Source organism: Arvicola amphibius, chromosome 10 (assembly GCF_903992535.2).
Source record: "Arvicola amphibius chromosome 10, mArvAmp1.2, whole genome shotgun sequence".
Taxonomy (NCBI): Eukaryota; Metazoa; Chordata; class Mammalia; order Rodentia; family Cricetidae; genus Arvicola; species Arvicola amphibius.
The window spans coordinates 10,571,868-10,599,574 of NC_052056.1; the positions used below are offsets into that span (position 1 = coordinate 10,571,868).

Sequence of the window (27,707 nt, forward strand, 5' to 3'; positions counted from 1 at the left end):
CAAGGGTCTAAGTTTGGTCTCCAGAACCATGTAAAGGGCCAGGCATTATGGCTTATGTCTGCAACCTGAGTACCTGGGAATGAATGAACCTCAGGCTCAGTGTGAGACCCTGCCTAAAAGAACAAAGGTAGGCCAGGCCATGGTGGTGAAAACCTTTAATGCCAGCACTAGGGAGGCAGAGGCTGGTGGCTCTCTAGGTTTAAGGTCAGCCTAGTCTACAGTACTACCCAGAACCTTGTCAAAAACCTAAATAGATAGATAGATAGATAGATAGATAGATAGATAGATAGATAGATAGATAGATAAATAAATAAATAAAGTGGAAAGCAGTTGAGAAAGATACTCTATGTCTTCCACCCCCCCACACATATATGCACCCAAATGTATATCTGCACACACCTAAATTAGCATTTATATACCACACACACACACAAAACAACAAAAGCCAGCAACACAACACACATAACATACCAAATACATACACCAAAAAGAAAAAACTAGAGCTGGAGAGGTGACTCAGTGGTTAAGAGCACTGGCTACTCTTCCAGAGGTCCTGGATTCAGTTCCCAGTACCTACCTGGTGGTTCACCAACACTTGTAACTCTTGTTCCAGGGATAACTATAGTGCCAGAAGAGCTAGTGCCCTCTTCTAACCTTCTCTGACACCAGGTATACACATGATGCACAGATATACATGCAGGCAAAATACCTATACACATAAAATAAATAAAAATTTAAAATTAAACAAAAAATTCTGGTTGCGGTGGCTCAAAGAGGCAGGTTGATTTCTGTGATTTTGAGGCCAGCCTGGTCTACAGAGTGAGTTCCAGGATAACCAGGGATACATAGAAAGGCTCTGCCTCAAAAATTTAAAAAATATATATAATAAATAATACTATTTGTATCCGTTATAATGGCTTCATATAGCTGTGGTCTGTGTAGTCACTAAGAGATACAAGACTAGATGAGCCATACTCGTTTTAGTGTTTTGCCATGGTGTCTTGATTTTTCTTGATAATATTTGAATAAGGAGTCCCACATTTTTGTCTTGTGCTGTGCACCCAGGCAGCATACAACTGGCAGTATGACCTACGTGCTCATGACCCAGAGACTGTTCTGCAGGCCACCAAGGGGCAAGTAACCTAAATAATGGTTTCAGATCCGAGGGTCATGCCCAAACCTTCCTGGAAACTGTTTGCCTGTAAGAACTCATATCTGCCTAGCAAACCACCAGGGAATACAGTAGCATAGGTCTGTGGGTGAACCATAGGTCCACCGTAGTTGGTGAATGTGAACAGTCAGTGTGATTGCTTTGAGAGTTGGTTTGTTGTTGTTGTTGTTGTTGTTGTTGTTGTTGTTTTTCTGTAAATGGGCAAAGTGACTTGTTTCAGAGACTTGCTATTGATGAAGAAATACACATGTCAATGACTTAGCCTGAAGCATCACATCCGGGAAATCGTTATTAACAAGGATGAGTTCCTGATGTAATTGAGTTTTGTTTCCATTCCTTCTCATTATAAACTTGATCCATGTGTGGAAATGGGGCAGACATATGTGTGCACAGGTGTGTATGCATATATGTGGTGTTGACGTTCTCATCTAAAACAAAGAGAACGGACATGGGTCAAAGTCACTGTCTCTACGTCTTACTTCTCCCCTGACAGCTGAGGGGTCTTCCCAGGTGTAGCTAGCACCTCAGATCTTATGATTTACTTTCTTCACCTAAACCTGCATTAAAGAACTATCTCTCCTTCATTTTCCCAGCAAAGGAAACCCCTCATGAACTATTTTCTGAAAAATTGAACTCATATAGAAAAGTTCTGTAGGTGTTTTATGTAAAATGAAGATGGTCCACACATTTCTAATACATCATCAACAACAACAATAAAAGCTTTTTAAAATAGATACCTAGATGCCCCAGCTCTTGTAAAAGCACAGCAGTTTTAAGCTACGTCAAAACACGTTTTAAAATTTTGCTTCCTGATTATTAAACGTAAGGTGTGAATTCTGTAATATGTGCATAGATCTAAAAGCACAACCAGAGAGATGGATGGGGTGGGAACACTGACATGGTAAAGAGAGAGCTGTAGGACACCCATTCACTGTTGGTTCTTTATCATTGACAGACACCCTACTGCTGTGGGACAATGGTACCCTGTAAAGATTTTTTAGTTATATTGGTTTAATACAATGCCAATTGGCCAGTAGCCAGGCTGGATGTATAGGTGGGGCAACCAGAACAGGAGAATTCTGAGAAGAGAAAAGGGTCAGCCTATAGTTATCACCCAGTCGCAGAGGAAGCAAGATGAGAACGTCTTGTGATAAAAGGTACCAAGCCATGTGGCTAACACAGACAAGAATAATGGGTTTATGTACGATGTAAGAGTTAGTTAATAAGAAAAGTCTGAGCTAATAGGTCAACCAGTTTATGATTAATGTAGTCCTTTGTGTGTCTCTTTGGAACTGAACAACTGTGGAACCAGGCAGGACAGAAACCTCTGCCAACACCCTACTACCTGTGCCACCAGCCATGAATAAACTAATGCCACTTCTCTGCAGAGAAGGACTTGGTACAGCTTACAGCAAAGTTTATGTTTCATCGAAGCACTCTTCTGTGTCATTATTGTCCCTGTCATCTTAATGATTCCATCATTTTTCCTTTTACTCTCAGAACGTTTTGATGATGGTCTTACTCAGATTCGGATCATTGGAACTCAGTTACCCAAAGGCATCAAGCACAGCATGGTACACACAGCTGGCCCTCTGTGTTTATGGAAGTTCCACACCTGCAAGTTCAGTCAATCATAGACTGAAAATACGACAGAAAAAGACTTATGTCTGCATTGACAAGTTCCTATTTTCTAAATAATAAAAGATGGCAGGCATTTACTCAGCCTTCATGCTCTATTTGGGAAAGTTATCCAGAGCTGAATTACAAGAGGGTGTACACAGGCCAGGCAAACACTATGCCATGCTCTGTAAGGGTTTGAGTATCTGCGGAATTTGGTGTTTTCAGGGGTCTGGAATCAAGGACCTCAGAAACCTCCAAAAGAGGACACTTATTCTCAGCACCCCACCAAATACATTTTCACCTCTCCTTTTCTTCCTATCTCCAACAGCGTATACCAGGGTAACATCCCTTCCATTCTCCCCCTGACTACTGGGGAGCTATTTGCTTTCAGGAACACTCATGCTTTAAAAAGAAAGACAGGGTCTTTATTACAGAACTTGAGCTTTCCTGGAACTTGTTGAAATCTCCCTGCTTCTGCCTCTTGAGTTCTTTAGGTCTACACAACCATGCACCAGCTCATGAGATCCCCTCCTTGCATGGGCCCTTCTTCTGACTGCGTAGTGATACAAAAACACCCAGGACCTGGCTTTGAAGTGCTCTTATTTATTAATGCTGGTTTTGTTCCTTGAGGAAACATTTGCACAAATGGTTACAAAACCTCCTACGGCGTTGTTAGTGGTATGAAACTGAGATGATAAAGCAGGCACAAACGTTGCGTACTCCATAAACATCTACCTCCTTTACAGCCTTTCCTTGAAAACTTAAGCGACAGATTCCAACCAAAATAAATAAAACCTGATTGCATCTCAAAGAATTTTCATTGATAGAATGAACTCCATATAGCTGTAAATGTTGTATTATTGATTTCATAAATGTATGGTGAGTCTCTAAAGTTAAAAGTGGCTGTCATGGAGCCTCTGTCCTTGCTGGGTTTGTCAAGCATCCAGAATTCCAGCAGAATTTTCTCTTTTTTCTCTCTATCAAATAGATGGGTAAAACTATTGCAGAACAGATTAGCGATTTAAAAAATAGGCCTCGGTATTCCCTGTGGTTAGACAAAAGTTAGGCTTCCCAGATTCTTCCCGGAGAAAAGCGATGAAGAGTATAGAGAAGAAAAAGTACTAGAAACATTTGGGCCCTGAGGAGAAAGGAAAATACAGTATCCAAAGTAGGAAAAGTTGAGGGGGGGAGACAGTGGCAAGGGACACTGCACCTGAAACTGCCAGTCTGATAGCTAAGCACTCTGGACAGGAGAGCCACTGCACCCAGTCAGAATGCACGCAGCGGTGGCTGCTTTGGCTATCCTATGGAATTCCCACTGCTAGACAGAACACTGGATTTTTTGAGATAAAAACAAATACTTTTAGCGGCTCTAATATAGTGGATCTTGGATTTTTAAACTAAATCCTGCGTGGTTAATTTGTGCCCTAATGTAAAAATTCTAACAACTTAATTTTTTAAAAAACAAAATAGAAAAGTTTCTAGGCTAGGCTCCTGCCAACATCCTTGGAGACAGAGTGGAGTGAAGAGAATGACTACAACATCTAAATATGTATGAGAATATGCCACCCTTGTGACTCAGTTGACAATAAAGAGAATCCTGTAATTGAATGAAATCCTAGCATCTGTCCACATCTAAATTCTCCCCCACTAGAAAGAGCCTGTGATTCTCATAACTCGAGGTGGAGGGTTCTCATTTCTTTTCAGCATTTGTTGCTGTGAAAACTAACTCACTGGACAACCTCATTTAGGAAGTTAACACTTTGGAGTTCCTGGTTTGGAAATAGTATTGAGCTGATTGAATGCAGGGATGGCCGCCTCCAGGAATTACAATGATCTAAGTATTGTTTAGTGAAGGGCTCTGGCAGTGACCTGGGAAGGGTGAGTGTACCTTATAAGACTCCATCTATTTCTGCCCAAAGCCTGCTTCAGTACTTGTACCCTTGAAGGTTCATGGAGACTTTGCAGTCCTGTGGTTCATTTTCTATCAATAAACAATCACCAGATCTCACTCTCAAAAGCCAAACCATGCCCGGCTGTGCCAATCTTTCTTTCAAATTCATTTTCAAACTCCACCATTCCATCCTAACCCAGACTCACATCACTTTGTATCAGTACAAAGCATCTTTTCCATTTGCTCTTCTCTCCACATTCCAGACTCTTACACCCAGTTTCTACCCTCCCGTTATATCATATACACCCCTGCTCAGGGAGTCTGTAGGCTCTGTTGCTTCTGATCAAATGCAAACTCATTAGATGAACTTTGAAGATTGACCAGGAAGCCCTGGCTGTGACTGTCTAAGCAGGTATCCTCCAGGGGTCTCCAGTACAGTGCTCTGCTCAGGTGTTATATGATCCCATAGTTCAGCTTCTGTGCTAACAGACTGGGTTAGTGAAGTTTTTGTTTGTTTGTTTGTTTTTTCATTTTTTAATATGCCGTGATCTTCCTGACTCATAGTTTTGCTCTTGATTTCTGTGGGAGTATGAAGAAGAAAAATGGCTAAAGATAGGTATTCTCATATATATACTTTATACCCAGAAATTTCAAAAGACTTTGACAATTTCTCTAGATAACATGGGCTATTAAGCAAATCTCAGCCTTTTAGATTTATGGAAGGGGTCATGTCTGGCCCTGTTATGCACATCCTAACAGCTTTGGCACAGTACTGAAGGCACAGGAACTAAGAAAGGCCAGTTTCTTAGACAGGAGAGCTAGCACTAGCCTCTCAATGGATTACTAATGCCCTAAACAACAGCAGGCAGCTGTACTGTGAAGTGTATCTCGGCATCAAGGAGCAGTGTGGAACGTCCATGGGGCAATGCTCCCTAGTAGTTTATATTTGTCCTAATATTCCACAATCAGTTACTGTAATTATGGGGACAACTTGAATATTTAATTTGTGTCAAGCACTTTGCTAAATGCTTCACCTACAAGGTGACACTTCATTCTTACTTCTATATGCAACTGAAGGAGAACTGAAATCCAACAAGACTGATGGCTAACTTAAAACTGAAATCCAACAAAGCTGATGGCTAACTTATCCCAGACCGTGGTAAAAATGGTGAAGATGAGCCCCAAGGCATCCCTCTCTAGCTTCAAAACCCTACGCTTCGATATTAAATGTCTCAGGAATAAATACCAGAACAAATCTAAAATTAATGAAGTACTAACCATATTAGTCCCATAAGAAATGAATTCTTGGAGGCTAGAGAGATGATCACTGGTTAGGAGCATTTGCTGTGTAATCATGGAACCAAAACTCTAACCCCAGCATGCCGGCTACATTGTGTCCTGAAAATGCCTGTGATTCTGGCTCTGAGCGATCCAGTGCTCACTTCTAGTCTCAGTGTGTAACCACACACACACACACACACACACACATATGTAAACAAAATAATAGACATAAGTGGATATTATCAAGATATATTTTATACACATATAAAATTGTCAAAGAATAAACGATCTTCAGAAAGAGAAACAAATGGCGCTATTCACAAGTGAATGCAACTCCCTTCCCTTTTGACTCTGCATATTCATCAAGAGTAAACTCAGATGAGGAATTACTCCTCAGAAGTCCAGGTTCCTTTCTCCATTCGCTATTAAGTGTAGGATAATTCCCTTTGTTTTTTTTTTCTCTTAGTAAATATGTAGTCCACAGGATACACACACTGGAATTCAAAAGGCATGTACAGCTTGCATGATGGCAAATGTTCCTGTGTGCGTGCCTCTGGAACACTCCACACACCCCTCATTTGAGAATTCAGAGGGCGTGTCCCAAATATCTGCAAAACATGCTTTGGTGAACTGGCAGCTTCGCGTGGAAAATTTCCAAGCCCTTGGCTCTGACTGACCCCTGAAATGTTGCACATCTGGTGTGTATAAACATGTAAGAGGGCTTTCTTCTGCCTCGAAAAGAAGTACTAAGTCTCTGAGATCAGCATAGTAGGAGTAGTGCCTTTAGGCATTTGTTCTGTGTTCTTAATGTTTGTATTTATTCTTTGATAATTTCACATATTTATACAATGTATTTTGAGCATATCCATCCACCATCACTACCTTCCAATTCCCCCTGGTGCCCCATCCCATCTCCCTCACAATTTCATGTCTTTTTTGTTTTTCTAAACGTGTGTTCTTGATGGATGCTATCAAGTGATATAATTGGGCAAGGCTGAGAAACACTGAGGATTACCCCCTGCCTTAGAATCTATAGGAAGTCAGCCTTCCTACACAGATTGAAAAACATAGATCATGACACTAAAATAATTAATCATAACAGATTCTTTTGATTGGTTTGGTTTTTTGTTTTGTTCGTTTGTTTTGGTTTTTGGTTTTGTTGTTGTTGTTGTTATTTTTACAGATTTCTCTATAATCCTGGCTATCCTGGAACTCTTTTGTAGATCAAGCTGGCCTCAAACTTAGAAATCCTCCTGCCGCTACTTCCATATAAGTCTTCCTAAGCATCTTTTTATAGAAGTAGACTTACTTAAGGTGTAAACTGTTTTCAAAGAGATCTATTAAGAAACATGAATTTCAAAAATGGACATTTTGAAAACGTTTAAAATTTTAAAAAGAGACTGAATGAATTTAAATAAATTAAATGTGTTGATTAAAAATGTCCAAGAACTCTCATCTAGGATCAAGAGAATTCAAAGACAGTGCTGAACAAATCTCAAGTCACCATTTCGGACTTTAAAGAAGAGTTTATTCACTCGGCCCAAGGAAAAGACTCCCTTCTCTGTGGTTCTTTCCTGGTATGGTACATTTCTTTGTCTTGTCTATAATTATGCAATACTTTCACTTGGGTAAAGCAAGATTTATGGACTGAAAATTTCTTCATAAATCTGTTGATTATTATTATAACAGGGCATGTCCCAGTGGGACGTGAGGAGAAGGAGATTAGATGCCTCCTTTCTTCCTGGACTGTAAACTTGCATGTCTGTGTCTTGAGGACTACTCCCTGTATACAGGCCATTACCTGCAGTTTGGAGCTATGAAATGTGTTGATGACTGGAAGGGATTTTCTTCTACTTTTTAGAGAAGTAATACATAATGAAGGGACTTGGACTTCCAAGGACCTGTGTTTGGATCACAACTCCATGACTGAACTAACAGAGTGGTCATAAGTCCTTAGAATTCCACCCTGTAGCTACGGAATGCTCACGGCTACACTGCATGGTTGTTTAAACTGACACAAATAACAAAGATCAACTCCTAATGCAAAGAGGATCAGGATGGTAGCGTTTGCGTCTGTGTTGGAGTGGATCTTCCTAGTGTGAAGGTTTCCCCTTCACCAGAGTCTTACAGAATAACCCTGGAGTGGAAGACACAGTCTGTGAAAACAGGTCAAAGGAAGACTGCCAGAAAAACAAACAATAAAGAGCCAAAGTTTTTTTTATCTCTTCATACTCTAGCATGGCCTCCTGTGGTGACCACAGTCTGGGAAAGTTTAGGGTAGATGAATGGCTGTATAATCACCCAGCATTTGGCTGTCACACCAGAATTTCCAGAGCCAAATTTCTTACTTTACAATATTTTGGGTTGATTCTGCACCCTTTCACACATTAATTGTGTGTGTGTGTGTGTGTGTGTGTGTGTGTGTGTGTGTGTGTGTGTTTATGAGCACGTGTGCGCACCTGCACACACATGCGGGCTTGTCTGCATTGTGACAAACTTGGGTGTCATTGTTTAAGTGCCACCCACCCTGTTCTTTGAAAAAAGGCTCTTACCATCCTGCAACTCACTGACTAGGCTGGGCCAGAGAGCTCAGGGATGCTCCTTTTTCTACCTCCCCAGTGCTAGATTCACAAGTGTTGCACAACCATGCCCAGGTTTCTCACAGGCTTTTAGGGAACTGAACTCGGGTCCTCATGTTTGCAAGGCAAGCACTTTACTGCTGAGCTATCACTCCATCCCTGGAACATCAGTTTTTAAACCATCATGCCTATGCAAGCATCACAGCAAGAGAGACAGTATCAGAGAAAATAAGACTTGGTTCTCAAAAGACCTGAGGTTTAAATGGTAATGTGTGAGCAAGTGATTTTAACAGAGGCCATTAAACTAGAGCCACGGCTGATGCCAGCCGTTGTAAACCCGACCTTCCTTTCATAGATGGTGACCTCCCACCCCTTGAGCCCCTTGTTCAAGGGTGGTGCAATTCCATATGTGTGTTAAGAGGTCACCGAGGGGAGCCCTGATGAAAGGCTCTAAATATGGCAGGCTCACCTCAGACCTTACTATTTAGAGAGGCCCCTTCTCACCTGTCCCATTCATCATTTCTGCTGAAGTCTGTTTGTTTAGCCGGAAGTGTGGGGACACCAGTGAGAAACCAACATCACACACGTGTGGTTGGAATGGGGACAGTGATATTTTTATATTATCCAACCAACTGCCAGCTCTTAATAACCATTTCCTCATGCCATCTTAACAATGACACCGTTTTCTATCCTTAGAAATTATTATAGCTCTATGTGTCTCATCCCAAAAGAAAGCTAAAATGGGGAGAAGAGGCGGAGTTACAACACCCCAGTCAAGGAGGTGGGGAGAACTGACAGAGGCATTTCTGGACGCCACAGCCTAACGGTGTGTGATGGAATCTCAGATGCTTCTCATCAGGTCATGCAAACATGTCATTTTAAACATCCTTCAAAGAATCACAGAATACAGTGAAAATTCTGGCAGTGCGGGAGGCACCCTTTTCCCCCGGAGCAAGCGTACCTGGGGCATCACTGAGGCTGAACGCGATGCGCACTGGCTTGTCTGCAGGTACCCTGGCTGTGCTGATCATGTGGGCGCCTGAGGCCCGGCCTTCTCCTGGGTCTTCCAGCTGTAAGGACAAGAGATAGCCATTGTCACTTTATCCAACACTGATCTAGAACCCCTATAGTCCCTCATAAACTAGAAGGGAAAGTTAGTAAGTTGCCTTTTCCCACGTTGTAAATTCCTGGTCCATTTTAACTTTTTTCTGACTTCTACAAAAATTACTTTGGTAATAGACATTCAGAATGGATGAAATATGGTTTTTAAAATTTTTATTCATATTCTCAATATCCTTTCCCATCGATCAGTTTAATCCTGACTTTGGAGGTCACCTATATTGCTTTTTTTTAAATGAGGACAACATAGAAAAGATATAATCTTAATAGACTTCAGATAACTTCAGAATCAGTTACCTTTTCGTGTTTAAAAGCCAATTTAGGGAATGAGGAGATGGCTCAGCTTGAGAAGAGCTTGCCATTCAAGTAGAAGAATCAGAGGTCAATCCTCATGTAAAAAGGAGGGGGCAGGGTGGTACACACTCGTGACCTCAGTAAAGAAGAGACAGAGACAAGATCTCTGGGGCCCCCAGGGCAATTTACCTAGCCTAATTGACAGCAAGCCCCAAGGACTAGTCAGAGACCTGGTCTCCCAGAATGAGAAGACAGAGCCTGGGAAATGAGTCCAAAGGTTGACCTGTGTCGTCTTCATGCATGTGCACACCCACACACCCATGCAGACACACAACATGCAGACACACAATGCCTAAATTAAAAAGAATGTTTTGTTTGGGAAGGAATAAAGGATCATTACAATGAAATCATTTGAACTAAGTCCCAAACCATCTTTAACCATGTTACAATTGTTGTATGAATATTGCATTTGCAACTATCTGATGACCTAGAAATCTATCCGACATTTGTGCTTAAGGTTTCACTTCATAACAGCAGGCTACAACAAAACTCGTCCGTGGGGCACACAGCTGTAATTACCAGCGCTTGGGATGTGGTAATGGGAGGATCGGCCGATCTGAGGTAATATTTACTAAACAGAGTTTGAAACCAGCTTGGGCTACATGAAGCTCTGTCTTTTAAAACAAAACAAAACCCAAAAACATTCTATGAATATTTGACTCTACCTATTAAATTATCATTTAGCCAATAAACTTAGAGATAATGAGTGAGAAACATCCTTTGCGTAAGATAGCAAGAGCAAAAACTGTACTTAAGGGAATTTAACATAATTATACTTTGAGGACAATATTTGATAATTTGACGTTCAGCGGGACTAGGAAAACATGTTGTAATAAACACATAATATGGTTGTTATTTAGACACATATATTTAACATTTCTATTTTTGGTCATGCCTCTCCTAAACTCTCTATCTCATGTAGGCAGAAAAGCAAAAAAACCTGCATGACATTTTCACGAAAATGTCTCCAAAAATGGCAAAATATAAATAATGTCTTTAGCCATCCTTGGCAGGATCCTGGGAACCTCTGCTCCAGAACATTTTCTCATGGTCAGGTCTCTTACTTTTTCCCATAGCTTTTCTGTCTAAAAATAGTGTCCAGAGGGCTGAGTGCTGTTTTTACAATTACTTAGGCGGGCAAGCTCAAGACATACATTTATTTGTACAAGTGCACTCAGATGCGCATACATTTTGAACCATCTTAGGTACCATATGGAAAGAAAACAGACTTATATTAACCACCCAGTAAAGCTAAAAAAAAAAAAAAAAAAAAAAAAAAAAAAAAAAAAAAAAAAAAAAAAAAAAAAACCAGCAACAGTCTGTGAGCCACTTAGAGTTCTGCTGAGCCCATTAAGTTAACCCTATGAATAGCTCTGAGCCTCGGACATTCTATATACCGTGGCTCGTAACCATAAGTTACAAAAGGATGGTATCCTGGATTTGCCATGATTTAATACAGAATTTCTTGCTTTTACAAAAACAACCCTCTGGCACACTGCTGTGTAGATTCCTCTGCCTGGTATCAAGTATTCTTTTAGCCACCTGCTTCTGAAGAAATAGCGCAGATTGTCTCAAACTGAACAAAGCAAACAAAGGCCCCAGAAGTTGCAGCTGAAAGGAAAAGTCTTGCTGCTGGGCATCCCACAGCACCCAGTCCGCCTGAGCATGACTTCGAGGGATAACCTAGCTCGCTCCTCTTCCGGTTCACCCCTTCACACTTTCCCGCGTCAAGAAATAAAGTGCATGAGGTCTCTGTCTCTGGGGCTTACTCAACAGACCTCTGCTCCGGTTTCAAGCTAGAGAGATGAAATTGATGAGCACAGCTAAGGACCGCACAACAGAAAATATCTGTCTCCCTCTGAAAGAGTGATGTCAAGGTCCTGCGGATATTGTGAACCACACAGCGTCTACGACTTGCCTTTCCATCACACCTCCTGGGGAAAGCGGCTGCTGGTCCCTTCTCCTGGCCGCTGTAACAGAGCCTTAGTTAAGCTGCCGGTGCTCGGAGCAGTTAGTTGCGTCTCACACCTGCTGCCTTACCTCACTTAGTGGAGAGTCTGCACTTGTGTAATCCAGGGCCAGCCACTGCCTTGGCCAGTCGTTGCGTGTGTGGAGTCAAGACGCAGCGAGAGAGCAGTCTGCACCTGCTGCATAGCAGCCACTGACACGCTGAGGGGCAGAGACAGCTGTCCCGGCTCTACACCACTACCTGCTCAGCCCCATACCCCGGCGTCCCAGCCCACGGGACCTCCCCGTTCCGCTTCCTTGCACAGCCCCTCTCTCCTTTCCTTGCTACTCCAACAGCCAGGATGTTGTCATGTTTCTAGAAAAAGCAAGAGCAAAAGAAAAACCCTCCTCCTGTCAGAAGCATTGATAAACAGCGAGTTGTTGAGAGTCCAAATGTTTTAATTCATTAGTCCTGGCAAACCTAAAATACAAACAGTCTTGCTTCACGAGACAGGAATGTCTTCGCGGTGACCCAATCCGTGTCTGTGTCTATTCCAGCAAACTGGCAAAGATAGCATGACTCTAGTCAGCAAAAATGTCAGCTCTGCTAGGCCCAGCCAACTTGGACAGGCCACTAGCTGACTCTTGGATCGTAGCTGTGATGATCCCATTAAGAAGGCAAGGTCTGAGGTTGAGCAGGGCCTGAGCTTGATGACTTGATCCATTCTACAAATGCAGACATGCACAAAGGGGGTCAATGGTGAACTGGGAACATGAGAATCCTTCAACCTTCTTTTTACAATTGTAAACTTAAATGTCTTGGGTATTTAAAAATAACTGAGCCATGATGCTAAGGTTAGATAGTTAAATATGAATAATATTGGCAGAATGCAAACACAAGCCACCAACTGAAAGAAAATAGTTGCCAGATTCACACGGGGATTCAAAGTCTGCAAGGAAATCTTCAACTGAGCAATAGGAAAACAATCAAGTCCGGAAAGAGGGACAGGAGTTCTGAACAGACATGTCATCAGCAAGGGTGAATGGATGACAGGTAAAGCCATGAAACATGACCCATTTTTCTGTCACTAGAGAGTCGCAGGCTGAAACAATGGCGCACTGCTGTGCACCTGTCCCCATGGCCCACATCCCCAAACAAATGGTCAAGAACATATGTAAAAAAAAAATGGTACTTCTTCACTTCTCCTGGGAATGCAAAGTGGGAAAGGAACTTCAGAGTGAAATCTGATCATTTCTTCCTAAGATAAACACATTCTTACCATGTAATCCATCAACCACACGCTGTTGAGTGGCCCAGCATCCAGGTTCACGTGACATTAGATTGGAATTATCTCAATGCACACATTCAGCCTCAAAGTAATAAAAGTTGTCCGTCCTTTGGGAGCTGAATGGGAAGTGAATAGTTGCTGTGTCTTGAACCTTAAATGTCATCCAAAGGTCCCTGCACTGAAGGCTTGTTCTGATACCCACAGCACAACTGGGAGGTGGTGGAAACGTTCAGGGGTGGGGTCTCGCTGAAGAATTTAGGTGACAGAGGTGTGTGCCTTAAAGGAGATATCAGTGTCCCATCCCTCCTCATCCTCTCTCTCTCTCTGCCTCCTGAATTTAGTGATGTGAGCAGTTTCTTGTATCATATCCTCCATGATAAATTGCCTCCCCACAGGCCCAAAGGCCACAGGACCACGTGAGTATGGGCCACAGCCTCTAAAACCATGAGACCAAACTAATTTTCCAGGCTTATAAGTTGACTTTCTGAGGTCCTTTGACAAAACAGTAAAAACTAATGTGACATCACGTCTTTATTGATGGCCACCTCAGCCGTCCAGTTCCACCTCTAGGAAGCCTGGTGGTGACACTGGTGCCACCAGTTATCAGGAGCTGCTGGCATCTGGATTCCAGCGAAACCGACTTAGGGATGGGGAAAAACAGACTGAGGCAGCAGCTTTCTTAAAGTGACAGTTCACATTAAATACATGAAGATCATCTCCTTCCGTGGTCGTGGAACTAGTACCTGACCGATGCAGCATCTCCCTGTCCTAGAGTCACAAAGATTCTGGAGGCTTCCCAGAGCACGGACTGTTATGCTGATGGCTACATCTTCTTGATGACAAAGATGACTTCAAGATGGAGGTGGGGCAGATGTTATGGAGGAAAAGATTGTGACAAAGGATAATTTGGCAACAATGAGTAGGTAATAAATAAGAAAATGTACTAAACACTTTAAATGTGTTCTTCCTGAACCTGAGAATATAAATTGAACCTTTTCCAACCATAATACCAACTAACTCTTCTGTTGTCTTATGAGTGATGGTGCATTTCTGGACTTGTTACCCCAAACACACTCAAGACAGCAACAAATAGGAAGCACAAGTGAAATCTATTTCCACAACTGAAACCCAAAGTAACTACATGGCACTTTAGGAATGCAAAAGAATTAGGGAAATTCTAATATACGTGCACGTGAAAATATTAACACATTAACAGTATGTGTCTGAGTGGTACTAATACCTAAGAATTTTATTTTATTCTTTTCAGCAATAAGTACTTCACTGTTTGTGTTAGTCAGCTTTCCATATCCATGACAAAATACTCGAGGTAAATCAAGTTAAAGGAGGAAGGGCTTGTTTTGTCTCATGTTTCAGGGGCCTCCATCCATGGTAACTTGGACCGATTGGTTGGAGTCTGTAGCAGAATAGTGCATCATTGCAGGTGCATTTGATGGGAAGGGTGTTCTCCCTCATGGACAGAAGCAAAGGGAGAAAATTCAACGGTCCCATAAGTGTCCCAGCTGAGGATCAAGTCTAGAACATATGGGTATTTGAAAACCCTCTAGACTCAATCTAGTGCATTGTTATAGGGGGAGTTATCTTTAATAAAAGGGGACTTTGGGCTGGGAACAGTGTGCATGCCTTTAATTCCAGCACTTAGGTCAGGAATGAGCAATTATGATCAAGGTTGTGTGGCTTACAAAAGTTACCCAAAGTCATTCTCCAACTCCTCCTTTCCCCTTTTACTGAAAATGGAAATATATTTTTCTCATACCATATATTCTGATTCTAGTTTTCCCTCTCTCTATTCCTCCCAGGTCCCTCCTTCACCTTCTCTCCCCTCCAGATCCATTCCCTATCTGTCTCTCATTAGAGAAGAATAGGCTTCTAAGAGACAGAAACCAAACATAACAAAATTAAATATAATAAGATGAAGCAAAAATTACCATATTGAAGTTGGACATGGTGACCCAACAGGAGGAAAAGAGTCCTAAGATCAGTCACAAGCCAGAGACCCACTTGTTCTTACGCTCAGGAGTTCCACAAAAATGCTAAGCTAATAGCTGTGCTATTCTGCAGAGAACCTGGTGTTGACCCATAAACGCCCTGTGCTTACTGCTTCAGCCTCTTTCAGGTCATACGTACCTTGCTTAGTTGATTCAGAGGGCCTTGTTCTCCTGTGTCCTCCATCCCTTCTGACCCTTACATTCTTTCTGCCTCCTCTTCTGCAGGATTTCCTGAGCTCTGATGGAAGGGACTTGATGGAGACCTCCAATGTAGCCTTTCTCTTCACAAAAATGTCTGGCCGCGGTCTCTGCATTTGTTTTCATCTGCTGCTGGAAGCCTCTCAGATGATTGCACTGATCTATGGGTACAGCTGAATATCATCAGGAATTATTTTATTGATTTTGTTGTTGTTGTTGTGTAGACTTGTAGTGTTTGGCTTTACCCTTGGCCTCTGGGTTATCTAATCTCTGGTTCTTGGTTACCCAAGCAATGCCAGGTATGGGGTCCTTCCTGTGGAGTGGCCCTTATGTCAAATCAGACATTGGCTGGCTATTCCCACAAGTTCTGTGCCACCATTGCTGTAGCATATTTTGCAGGCAGGACAGATTGTAGGTCAGAGGTTGTGTGGCTGGGTTGGTGTCCACATTTCTCTTTCAAGAGCCTGCAGAGAGCTTTCCTGAGCTAAAGAGCTGGAAGGTAGGAGTGAAGGTTACCACGTAGGTACCAGCTCAGATTCTCCATGTTCAACAAGTAGGTGTTGTCCTCAGAAGTAGGGCCCCACTGTCAGTTTGGGTAGAGCAACCCCTTGTCTTAGCAGCAGCCACCAGAGTTGTTTGGGGATTTCCTTGGGACCCCCTTGGCTAAGAATGCAACCCCAGTCACGCCACTGGAAGCCTCACCTGACTCAGGAGTACTCATTAGGATCACATCTATAGATTCCAGGGAGTTTCTACTGCACTAGGTCTCCACAACACCCCTAAGTGCCCTCCGATTCAAGCTGAATATATTTATTTATTTTATGTGCATGGGTGTTTTGCTTGTACCTACATCAAGTGTGTCATGATACGAGTCTGGAGCCTGTGGAGGCTAGAAGACGTTGTCTTATACCCTGACACTGGAGTTGTGAGCTGCCATGTGGGTTCTGGGAGTCAAACCCAGGTCCTCCAGTGTTCTTAACTGCTGAGCCATCTCTCCAGGCCCCAGAATTTTCTTTAAAAGACTACTTCACAGGAAGTAAGCACTATTCATGTCTCTACTTTTGATCTAGATTCCAATTCTGTTGGTAATGTGTTGGTAATGTATTCAGCACAAGGGTAAGCTACAAAGAGCTCCTATAAAGTCGTTTATTATTTAAATACAAAGAAGACAACACATTTAAAACGCAGCTCAGCCGAACACAGTGCATTCTTGAAATGAAACAAATGTACAGAGCTTGAACACAGGACATTCAGAAATGCAGGTTCCCTGGATTCCCCTTGCCAACACTGCATCACTGGTGAGCACTGGGTCCTTGTGGGGCTTCCTTTCTATGGCTTTTACAGCCTATATTTGCCTGCTGCCTGTGACATCATTGGCAGAACAACACACCATGCAGACAGCAATGAGCATCTGCCGTCCATGAAAGCTGTTCATGCTCTCTGCTAACCAATGAAAACAGACCTCTTAGAATCAAACTTTAATCAGCTATATTCCCTGTGCTCTGAGACAGTTCTCAAATGGGCCCCATTTTAAGGTCTTATTGTTACTTAGAATTATTAATGAAATTCTTTCAACTGTTCCTTAAAACTTCAAATTGACTGAATCTAGGAACTCCGGTTTCCAAAGTGAATCTAGAGTTTGTCAAGTTGGCAACCAAGATGAATGGTTACAAGAGCCTGCTGTCTTTGTATGGAAAACCTTCTATTTCCAGAAAGAATTAAAACAAAAACAAACAAACAAAAAAAACCCAAACCTCCCAAGTGAATGATGGCAAGAAAAAAAAAAGAAGAGTAGATCTGAGTGACCCAGTTCTCCATTCCTAAATTATTACTAACCAAGTTAACATGACCTTACCTTCCATAGAGCACAGTTGGGCTCAGAAACCTGGGAAATTCAAGAACCTACTAGTTCTACAAGCAGATTTTATATAAATTGATATAAAAATGATATAAACTGACTTTCTTCACCTTTGGGTAAGCTCTAGTCTAGGCCGACCCCATTTCCAGTTGGAGGTTCCCCGTGATGTGGCTGCTACCTGCCTGCACATGCCTCCAGATCTATTAGTACAAAGGGAAGAGAAGAATTCTTGTCCTAAGCCTTCAAACCAAGCCTGAACGCCACAGTCTTCACTGTAGTTAAGAGGGGGAGTACTGTATCACATGAGACCTGTCATGGATCCACAGGTGACCTGGAGTATGGAGAGAGTTATTTTTTCACCTCATCTTGAAGGAATTTATGTTAGGAAGGAAGGAGGAATAAAAGAAGAAGGGAGGGAGTAGGAAGAGAAGAAAAGAGGGAGGGAGGGAGGGAGGGAAGGAGGGAGGGAGGGAAGGAGGGAGGGAGGGAGGGATGGACAGACGGATGGACGGACAGACGGAAGATGGATGGAAGAGGGAAGTGGGTGAAGAAGGGAGGGAGGAAGGGAAGGAAGGAAGGAGGGAGGGAGGGAAGGAGGGAGGGAGGGAGGGAGGGATGGACAGACGGATGGACGGACAGACGGAAGATGGATGGAAGAGGGAAGTGGGTGAAGAAAAGGAGATTCAAACGTTCTAAGCTAATACCTTCACGGATAGAATGTGTTGGACTCATGAAATACCTTGGCTTCAAGATAAGGGTGAGACACTGTGTGCAGGAGGCAGACACCAACGGGCAGATAGTCAGCTATCTGCACTAATTCATGTGGTATTTAATGTGCAAGGCTGCCCTTTAACATTCCTGTTTTATAAAGGAACAGAGAGTTAGAAAGTCTCAGATATTTGCCCAATGTTCCATGACTCAGGAATTACACTCAGTTTCTTGCCAAAAATAAATCTTTTCAACAACACACCAAAATCTTCTTCACCTTTGAAGAAGATGCTTTCCTATTGCTCCTTGAGAAGTTCTTTCTTTTCTCTTTAAATATTGTTATTAATTCTTTGAAATTTTCATACAATGTATTTAATGATATTCACTCTTACTCCTCCCCCAGATCCTCCCAAATCTACCTCCCACCTTCCCACAACCTCCGAACTTCATGTCCCTTTTTAAAAATAATGAAGGGAGTCCAGTTTGTACTGCCTGTATGCTCTTTTTTGCGGGGCCATCCACTGGACATGGTTGGCCTCTCAGGGGCCACACCCTTAAAGAAAACTGACTCGCCTTCCCTGGAAACCACCAACTGCTAACACCTTCTTGGCAAGTGGCAGAGGCTTGCGAGCCCCTCTCTCCTCCACCATCTTGATCCAGCACAGCAAGCCCCTCTACCCTCCACACTGGAATACTGATCATCTTGATCAGGCACAGCTCTTGGGAAGTTAACCACAGCTGCTGGGAGTTCATGAGCACACTGGTCCATTCATGTCCACAAAACACTGCTGTGGCCAGATCCTCTTGGACCTTCAGGGTAAGCAGCTACTTCTCAATAGAGGAAGAATACAAAGGGGCTTGCTTATTTTACCAACCAAATACTGTGGATACAAATCTGACAGCTTCCTCCAGTGAACTGAATCATGAGTTATTCCTTGTGCAAGAATTTACTATGACATCCCTATAGACCAGTGGTTCTCAGCCTTCCTAATGTTGTAACCCTTTCATACAATTCCTCATGTGGTAGTGACCTCAATCATAAAATTATTTTCGTTGCTATTTCATAACTATAATTTTTCTACTGTTATGAACCATAATGTAAATATCTGATATACAACCCCAGAGGGGTCATGACCCACAGGTTGAGAACCACTACTATAGATAGCATTAGAACTAGATAGAATCTCAGTCAAATGCCTTCTTCAGGAAACTGTACACAGGAGAACAAAAGGACAGAGCTGAGAACTCAGTGTCCACACTTGGAGGGATACTTCCAGTGTCAACCTGGTCCTCATCAATTTTACTTTCTAGACATGTACACATACCAACAAACATGATCTTTGAGAGCAACCTACAACCCTGGAAAGGAAAGGATACATAACATTTAAATGTTGACAGAGGTTTCTGTCCTGCCTGGTCCCACAGCCATTCAGTCCCAAAGAAACACACTGAGGTCTACATTAATTATAAACTGGTTGGCCTATTAGCTCCGGCTTTCTTATTAACTAATTCTTACATCTTACAGTAATCCATAATTCTTGTCTGTGTTAGCCACGTGGCTTGGTACTTCTATCCGTGAGGCATTCTCCTCTTGCTTCCTCTGTGTCTAGGTAACGACTGCAGACTGGCCCTTTCCTCTTCCCAGAATTCTCCTGTTCTGGTTGCCCTGCCTCTACTTCCTGCCTGATTACTGGCCAATCAGCCTTTTATTAAACCAATACAACTGACAAATATTTACAGGGTACAAAATCATTGTCCCACAGCATTTAAATTTTGAAAAGAGGACAGGAAATTTTTCTAATATCATTGAAATTGTGGTTTCCTTTTATTTACCTCTCTACGTAGAATCTTCAGCTAAATCTCATCAATTCCTCTTTGGAAAGGCTATACACAGAACATAACACCAAACTTGTGGATTTTTCCAAACCCCAGCTTTGAGCCTCTTCTGGTTTACCTATGCTGTGTTGGCAGAAATGGAGTTGCTAAAAGTAACTTGTGGGAGTGAACTAAGAAAAAGTAGTGTATGTTTGCTGTCCATATATTCTTGCAATTGTCTCAGTAATGCGTCCAGAGTGTGTTATTGGGCTTTCCTGTGTAGAAATGGTACCTAGGATTAGCCCCATCACTATCCCAAGAGAAAAAACTTCTGATACTAAGAGTCATAGTTTATACTGATTGTCAATTTGAAAGGATCTAGGATCACCATGAGAAAAATCTCTGGGCACATATGTGAGAGTTTTTACATCAGTTTAATTGATGTGGAAAGATACATCCCAAATTCTGATGGGACCATAAGCAGGAGAAAGTGGGCTGAGCACAACAGCATTCATCATTGCCTCCTGACTTGAATGCCGTATAACCAGCCAGCATTCTGCTCCTACCATTGGGGCTTCCCTATCTACCACCATGTCTTCCCTATGATGGTGCAATGAGCCCCTTCAACTGTGAGACAAAATAAAACCTTCTATCCTAAATTACTTCTTGTCAGATATTTGGTCAAAGAAATAATTATAATAATAATAATTAAAAAAGGACATAATACTGAGTGAAAATGTCTCGGGCTCCACCCCTCCACACAATGGAGCCACCGCCCCTCCTTTCAGTGTCCTCAAACACCCCAGCTTTGATGTCAACACTGTGGTTTGGAGGATCAAGTCCCTCACTGCTGCCACTTTCTCTGTGTGGTCACCCAGGCTTGTCCTCCGAGTCCTCTGTTTATTGTCACGCTAAAGCTCTTAGAACATTGGGTGTCCGTGACTTGCAGGTTTACCTCCCAGCCTTCAGACAGTGTGGACACCACTCTTGCATAGAGTGGCAGAGATGGATGACATAGAGAACTGTAGTGACCAACCGGATGAGAAGCTGCTGATAGGGCAATGAGATTTCGGGGTCAAGATGGTGCACTCTTATTGATGCCAAAGTCATGCGTATCAGTTTGATTGCCAGTTCAAATATCCTCAGTGTCTTCAGGAATAAGGTCAAATGGAAAACCACACAGAGAGCATGGTGAAGAATGGATGCCTTAGCTATTCACTACTGAGCGCAAAAGCCATTAACATACAATCTGGAGAAGACCAGTGTCATGTGTGGTATCACGCCATACAATCTGTCTTGCATCTCGGTTCTGTCTCTTACTCATTAGCTGTGCTGAGATCGCTGCCTAGCATCTCTCAGCCTTGTCTTGTCTTTTGGAAGACAGATATTTAAAGGTGATAGTTTACAACATTTCTTGTAATTCTAACTTTGCTAACTTTAGGAGACAAAGCTGGCCCTTAATTGAAAATATAATTACTCCCAGAAATCTCTCCCTCACTTTAATTCAGGAAAAAAAAAAGAGTGAACTGGTTTGTAATAAACTAAAAATACATTTTACAGCAGCCATCAAGAAAAGCACAGAATGGAGCTAATCCCTTCTTTCCCGGCTGAAGCCGACCTCCGATTTCACTGCCAAGCCCACTTAGTCATCAAATATCTGGTACCCAAGCAGTACCCGTTCAGTCCCTGATTATACCGTGAAACCCGAGAGCATCCCAAAAACTGACAAGGAAGTGATGGTGTTTTGTTCATCAAAACACTTTTCAAATGAAGCCATCACATCCTAAAATAGTGCAGTAGAATCATCCATCAGGACATCTTCCTGGAGGCGGGGCGTTGAGAACTGTGCAGTTACAAAAATGACGGAGAGCAGAAGCCTAACAAGACACCTGTCAATCGCCTTTTTTTAGCCCCGCTCCTTTCCATTCATACGAGTTGTCTGACACAAACACATTTTGCTGACGGTTCCGTGTGCGCTTGAGCAATGACACCATTCGAATGAAAATGGAGTTTTGGATATTTCCATCCACGTCTTAAAAGGACATTTTAAGAATTACAGTATTAACCACAAATGAACGGCTGCCCGGCCTTTCAAATGAAACACGGAAATAGCATGTTAAGCCCATCTGTAGAGGACCAGGTCCCTACTGCTACTGCAGCTAAATGGAGCTGAGGATTTCCTAGAAGAGACCAGGAATAGGATCTGACATTTTCCTGGAACAGAAAAATCCAGGGAAAGTCAGGAGATTATCCCCTTTAGGGATTTAAGGATCTCAGATCTTAGGATTTATATGAATATTCATTATGTTGAGTAGGAGGGACACACCTGTGACAAGGACAGGTTTTGTACATGCTTTTCTGTTGAGATGGCAGCATAGTGCTCAAGATGAGCAAGACCACAGCTCAAAATCAAAGAGGCATTCTTGCAGGTTGCCAAATTAACCCAAACAATTTCAATTAAACAAATCCCTACTGTCCTCTATGTCTCAGTTCCAAGAAAAGGAAGGTTATTTATGTATCAGGAAATCATCCCTCCTGGACTAACTATAGCCAATTCACACTAACTATAGCCAATTCGCACTGATGATAGCCAATTCACAGCCTGTATGGTAAAAAATCAGTTACATATTCAACTTGTTCAAAGTGCTTTCTGCAGAGCCTAATGAGCACGATTTTAGACTCTTCTTTCCAAATTTGGATTCTGACATTTGCGATGAATAAGTACTCCCTTCCGAGAGAAAGTAAACACTGACGAATTAGATTTCCTTTGTAATTTATAAAAGACGATTTCAAGAAAATTTTATTGTCCACTGATCTGAGGCTTTTAAAAATAACTCCTTTAAGGCTCTATTAGAGCAAAGTACAGTAACAATTCTTCAGACTAAGTCCGCCCACGTGTGTCGACATGAGTGGCGGGAAGAACTGAGCCAAGCGATTAGAATAGGATCGCCAGAGTCAGACTTCTTTCAACCTATCTCTTCATCCCTTCATTGAACACTTGAAGACTCACCTCTCGCCTATGCTTTTTACATATTTACTTACAAGTTTTCTCCCATATTTTAATACTCATGTCTCAGTGACATATTTCTCTCTTAACTCAATGACTTAAGGAGCAAAAATCACATGGTGCTGGAGAGATAGTGCCGAGGTTCCAAACACTTGCTGTTCTTACAAAGGACCAAGGATCGGTGGCCGGCGCCTACATGGTAACTCACACTGCTTGTTACTCCAGTTCTGGGGAACCTGACACCCCTTCTGGACTCCGTGGACATTTGCAAGCACATGGTGCACACACATACACTCAGGCAAACACAGATAGACAGTAAATAAATAAGTCATTTTCTATAAAAAAAAAATAATAATGTGGCCGGGCGGTGGTGGCGCACGCCTTTGATCCCAGCACGCGGGAGGCAGAGGCAGGCGGATCTCTGTGAGTTCGAGGCCAGCCTGGTCTACAAGAGCTAGTTCCAGGACAGGCTCTAAAAAAGCTGCAGAGAAACCCTGTCTCGAAAAAACAAAAAAAAAAAAATAATAATGTGGCCATTAAGTAGCAGAGTAATGATATCATAAGAAGTATTCTAACATGCTATAGTGATATAATAAATCACATAAAAATCATAAGTTACACATGACCACTGTTCTTTTTGTACATGGAATATAAAAAAGCATTCAAAATGATGTTTGGGAAAATCACCATTATTGAAGAGAGTCGTGGGCTATTCATAAGTAAACTATGCAGGGAGTCTCCAAGTACAGCCCAAGCCTTCCTCTCCTGTCACACTGAACTACCCATGATCCTTCTCATTCCCACACTATTCAACTCTCATTTTCTAGCTAGCCATTTATAGAATGTATAAGTGCCGGACACTACTTTAAAGGCTTCCAATACTAGTTTATTGAATTCTTACAATAATGCTGTAAATAGGGACATCTTTCTGGGCAGTGACACATGGTCTCACTTCCGGGGGATCCCCACTTATGTGGTGCTCTGATATGGTCACCTCAAAAATCTGAACAGAGGTATCCCCATTCCCATTTTATTCCAGTGTGAGCCGAAGACTCTAAAAATGATGGAACTGGTCCTCTCCAGGTTAAAGACCTCGGCATTTTACAGCTGGGGATACGAAGGCAAAGAGAAACTAAACAACTGCCTGAAGAATGGCCACTATCAGGTCCAGGTTGCATCCCCAGGTGACCCCAACTTTGACCACAGCACATAGGGGAGACAACAGGAGCCATCAAGGCTCAGGGCCTTAGCAGTTCTGTGGGAGATTTGCTTCTGTCCCAGTCCTTCTGTCAGTGCTTCCCAGAGGGGCAGAACTGGGGTGGATAAAGAAAAGGACACACCTTCATAAACAAGTCCGATTTCAAAAAAGAACTGCTTAGCTAGATGAAAGGTGAGAGGGTTTAAAATGGTCGTGGCAGGGGCTTAGCTATTTGAATGACAAGCTAAACAGGATACGTTTGGGGCTATTTCAGACTCTGATTCTCAAATTAGAGCTTTTAGGAGTGGGATCTGGAGCCCTACATGGGGAAGAGGTCAAGGCGGAGCGGGTCACATCAAAGAACCTTTTATAGACCTGCAAGCAGCCCAACCATCCCACTGTCCAACGGGAAAACATAAATCAAAGACTTGCATCAGCTGAGCATCAAATACTAAAGAAAAGAGGGTTCTGAGTCAAGGGCCGAGTCCCCTGTGGGGAGCGGCATTCAGCCTCAGAGCAGTGCCTGGTTCAGCCTTTTCTATCTCACATTATACCTCAAGTAACTGTGGGTGTCCCACCCTGCCGAAAATCGACCGCTAGAGGAATGGGATGTGGACATCTATGAACCCAGGTCCTGATCCACCCATCATAACAGGAATAGTAATAAATAAGACTATCACTGTTTGTTGTCAGTTGCTTTCTGTCTTCACTGGTTTTGTTTGGTTTTGGTTTTTAAGACAAAGTTTCTTTCTACTATGTGCCTCTGGCTGACCTGGACTCGCAGAGATTCACCAGCCTCTGCTTCCCAAGTGCTGGCATTAAAGGTGTGCACCACCACACCTGCCCCACCCCCACTGCCCTTTCATAAACAAACAACCCCTCATCTCATTCATAGTGTCATAACTTCCAAAGGTCAGTGAAATCACTCGCTATGGTCCAAGGAGAACCAAAGAAATCCACTATTCTGAACCAAACACACTCCATTACCATACACCCTGCCCAGCACAGACCAGAACCAAATGAGAAATGCTAAACAGACCTAGAAACCAGTAGTAGAGGAAGTGCTATGTGAAAACGAGAGATTTTAAAGAAGCTCAAGAGTCTCCAACATCATGCACATCCTTTATTTTAATTAAGTGAGGCAAATACAAACCCAACCCTGCTTACACTATTATGATTGTCCAAAAAGCCAACAAGGGCCTCTTTGTGTGTTAATATTTAACCAATTAATAATCTAAGCCAACCATTGTCTCCTTATAAGGTCTCCCAAGATACCACTCTATTCACAGAATCCAAGGATCGGGTGTGAGAAAAGATCCTTTCCTGATTTGAAATACATTCTGCATGCATTGCTTACAAGACAATCTGACTAGCATACCCTTGACAGTATCCTTGTTTCACGTGCAAACAGAAGTTCTAAAACAGAATGGGAAGTGGCAGTATGGAGGCCCTAGTTGGCAGCAGAGGCACTAAGAGAAAAGGTTGTCTCTTCGGGGTTTGTGAGTGCTGAAATCACCCGCAGCAACACGAAGTCAGAAGGGAGTTCAAATTGGCCAAGGCTCTTTGCAGCTCCTCACCTGGTCCTTGGGTGTTGTTGCGGGGGGGGGAGGGGAAGGGTGCTGAAAACCTCATTATATGTAATAGCACCACCTTGCTCTTCAAGGAAGTTCTTGGTCAGAGAGATGTAGTTGTGAACATGTTCAGGAATGTCCAGAAATCATTGTGTCTACCTACTGCCCTACTGACAAGAGCTAATTGGGGGTGGGGGTGGGGGGAACAATAGGTGCCAAAGCCAGATTTATGCTGTTTGTTTGTTTCTGGACTGGTATGTGACTTTTCTCACATACCATGACACCATAGTGACAAAAGCAACATCAGAGCTGGACACAGTGGCGCATGCCTTTAACCCAGCACTCAGGAGGCAGAGGCAGGCAGATCTCTGTGAGTTCGAGGCCAGCCTAGTCTACAGAGAGAGTTCTAGGTGGCCAGCCAAGGATACATACATAGTAAGGCCCTGCTCACAAAAAAAAAAAAAAAAGGAAAAAAAAGATGCAACTTAAGGAAGGAAGGCTTTGCTTTGCCTCACAGTTCAAGGGTATGCCCATCAATCATGGCAGAGAAGGTGTAAGTAGCTCTAGTGAAAGACCTCTGGAGCAAGGAGACTCTCACTCAAGTCTCGGGATAACACGACCCCCCAGGAACTCACGAGAGACCATCCTTACTGCAATCACACGAGGTTTTTTTTTTTAAGATTTTTATTTATTATGTATACAGTGTTCTGTCTGCATATATGCCTACTCGCCAGAGAGGGCACCAGATCTCATTACAGATGGTTGTGAGCCGCCATGTGGTTGCTGGGAATTGAACTCAGGACCTCAGGAAGAGCAATCAGTGCTCTTAACCTCTGAGCCATCTCTCCAGCCTCCCCCCCACCACGAGGTTTATTGACAGGACAGGAGCCAGTGCACTGGGGCTGAAACTCATTTCCCACGCAGGGGTAGAAAGTTCGACCCCGAGTAGCTGGGAGAAGGGTATTGAAGGGAAAAAACCACAACCCAGTAATCCAAAGGGGATAGGGAGGGCGTCATTGGAAAATTTCAAAAATACCAATGATCATTAAAAAATTCCGAAAATATCAGTGATAATCACAATGGGGTAACTCCCTGTTTCTCAAGATTATTATCAAGATTATAATCTAACATTATCTTCAACTAGTTCCTAAAACAGAGTCACTGAACCAGCTAACCTAGATTTTTGGCTCTTCCTTTCCTGCTTAGATTTTTGGCTCTATTTTTTCTGCTAGAGGGGTCTGGATTTATCTGGGTCTTTCACTAGCTGTGGTTACAAGAGGATGAGGTGGCAGCAGGCCACAGCTGGGTTCCTGCTTGTCCCCTTTAATCCAGTCCACACTCCAGCCTGTGGGACATCACTGTCAGCATCTCTGGAATGATCCCTACAGCTGTACCCAGGGGTGTGTCTCCCAGGTGATTCTAAATCCAGTCAACTTGACAAAGGAGAATAATCCTTGCAACAAACTTCACAAATTTTACTATGTGCCCCAACACTGAGATATCATACAACAATTGATATTTTGATCGCATTCAGGCAATAAAAGTTTGCGTTGAGTCAGAGGGCAAAGCAAACTTAACCATAATTAACTGACCATAACTGATGACCAAAATTAACCATAGAGGTTTTGGAGAACTGAGGACAGATAAGAGACAGGAAGTAGCAAGGCGGGCCTGTGAGAGAACCTCAGCTTTTTTGGATGGGGGAACGGGAGAGATGGGAGGTCACTGGTCACTTCTCTGCCACTTCTCTGATGATTCAGGTTCTTACCCCAATACCTGACTCTTGGTTTTTTTTATTGATAAAGAATAATTAGATAAACATGTCAGCTCGTTGTATGATATCTCAGTATTGGGGCAACCTTGAACTTGAGTCTGGAAGAACCTAAGGAGAGCAAAGGGATTTTATTCAAGTGTCTCTGCAGTGAGTTGTCCCTTCTTATGTCTTCTACTTTCTGCCTGCCCGTGAGACAGGGTTGCCAGCACTGGGAGACCTGAACAAATTGAACTATGACGCAGTGAAGGTCAGAGAAAAACAACACAGAAGGAGGCCCAGCAGTGGAGAGAGGGATGGGGGATGGGGAGGTCCAGCAGT

The 27,707-nt window shown here is 42.8% G+C and overlaps 1 protein-coding gene across 7 annotated transcripts in view; it reads right to left on the minus strand.

The window, feature by feature from the left end:
* The window catches only part of Map3k7cl (MAP3K7 C-terminal like), a 93,092-nt gene that overhangs the window by 29,991 nt on the left and 35,394 nt on the right, over positions 1-27,707 (minus strand). For 4 of the 7 annotated variants that reach the window (XM_038344938.1, XM_038344943.1, XM_038344942.1 and 1 more), the window contains one exon: positions 9,507-9,615. In XM_038344938.1, coding sequence (XP_038200866.1) covers positions 9,507-9,615 — 109 coding nt within the window. Of the gene's footprint in view, positions 1-9,506; positions 9,616-12,058; positions 12,315-15,399; positions 15,632-27,707 lie in introns of those variants that run through there. The other 3 variants (XM_038344941.1, XM_038344940.1, XM_038344945.1) reach the window with 3 other exon arrangements.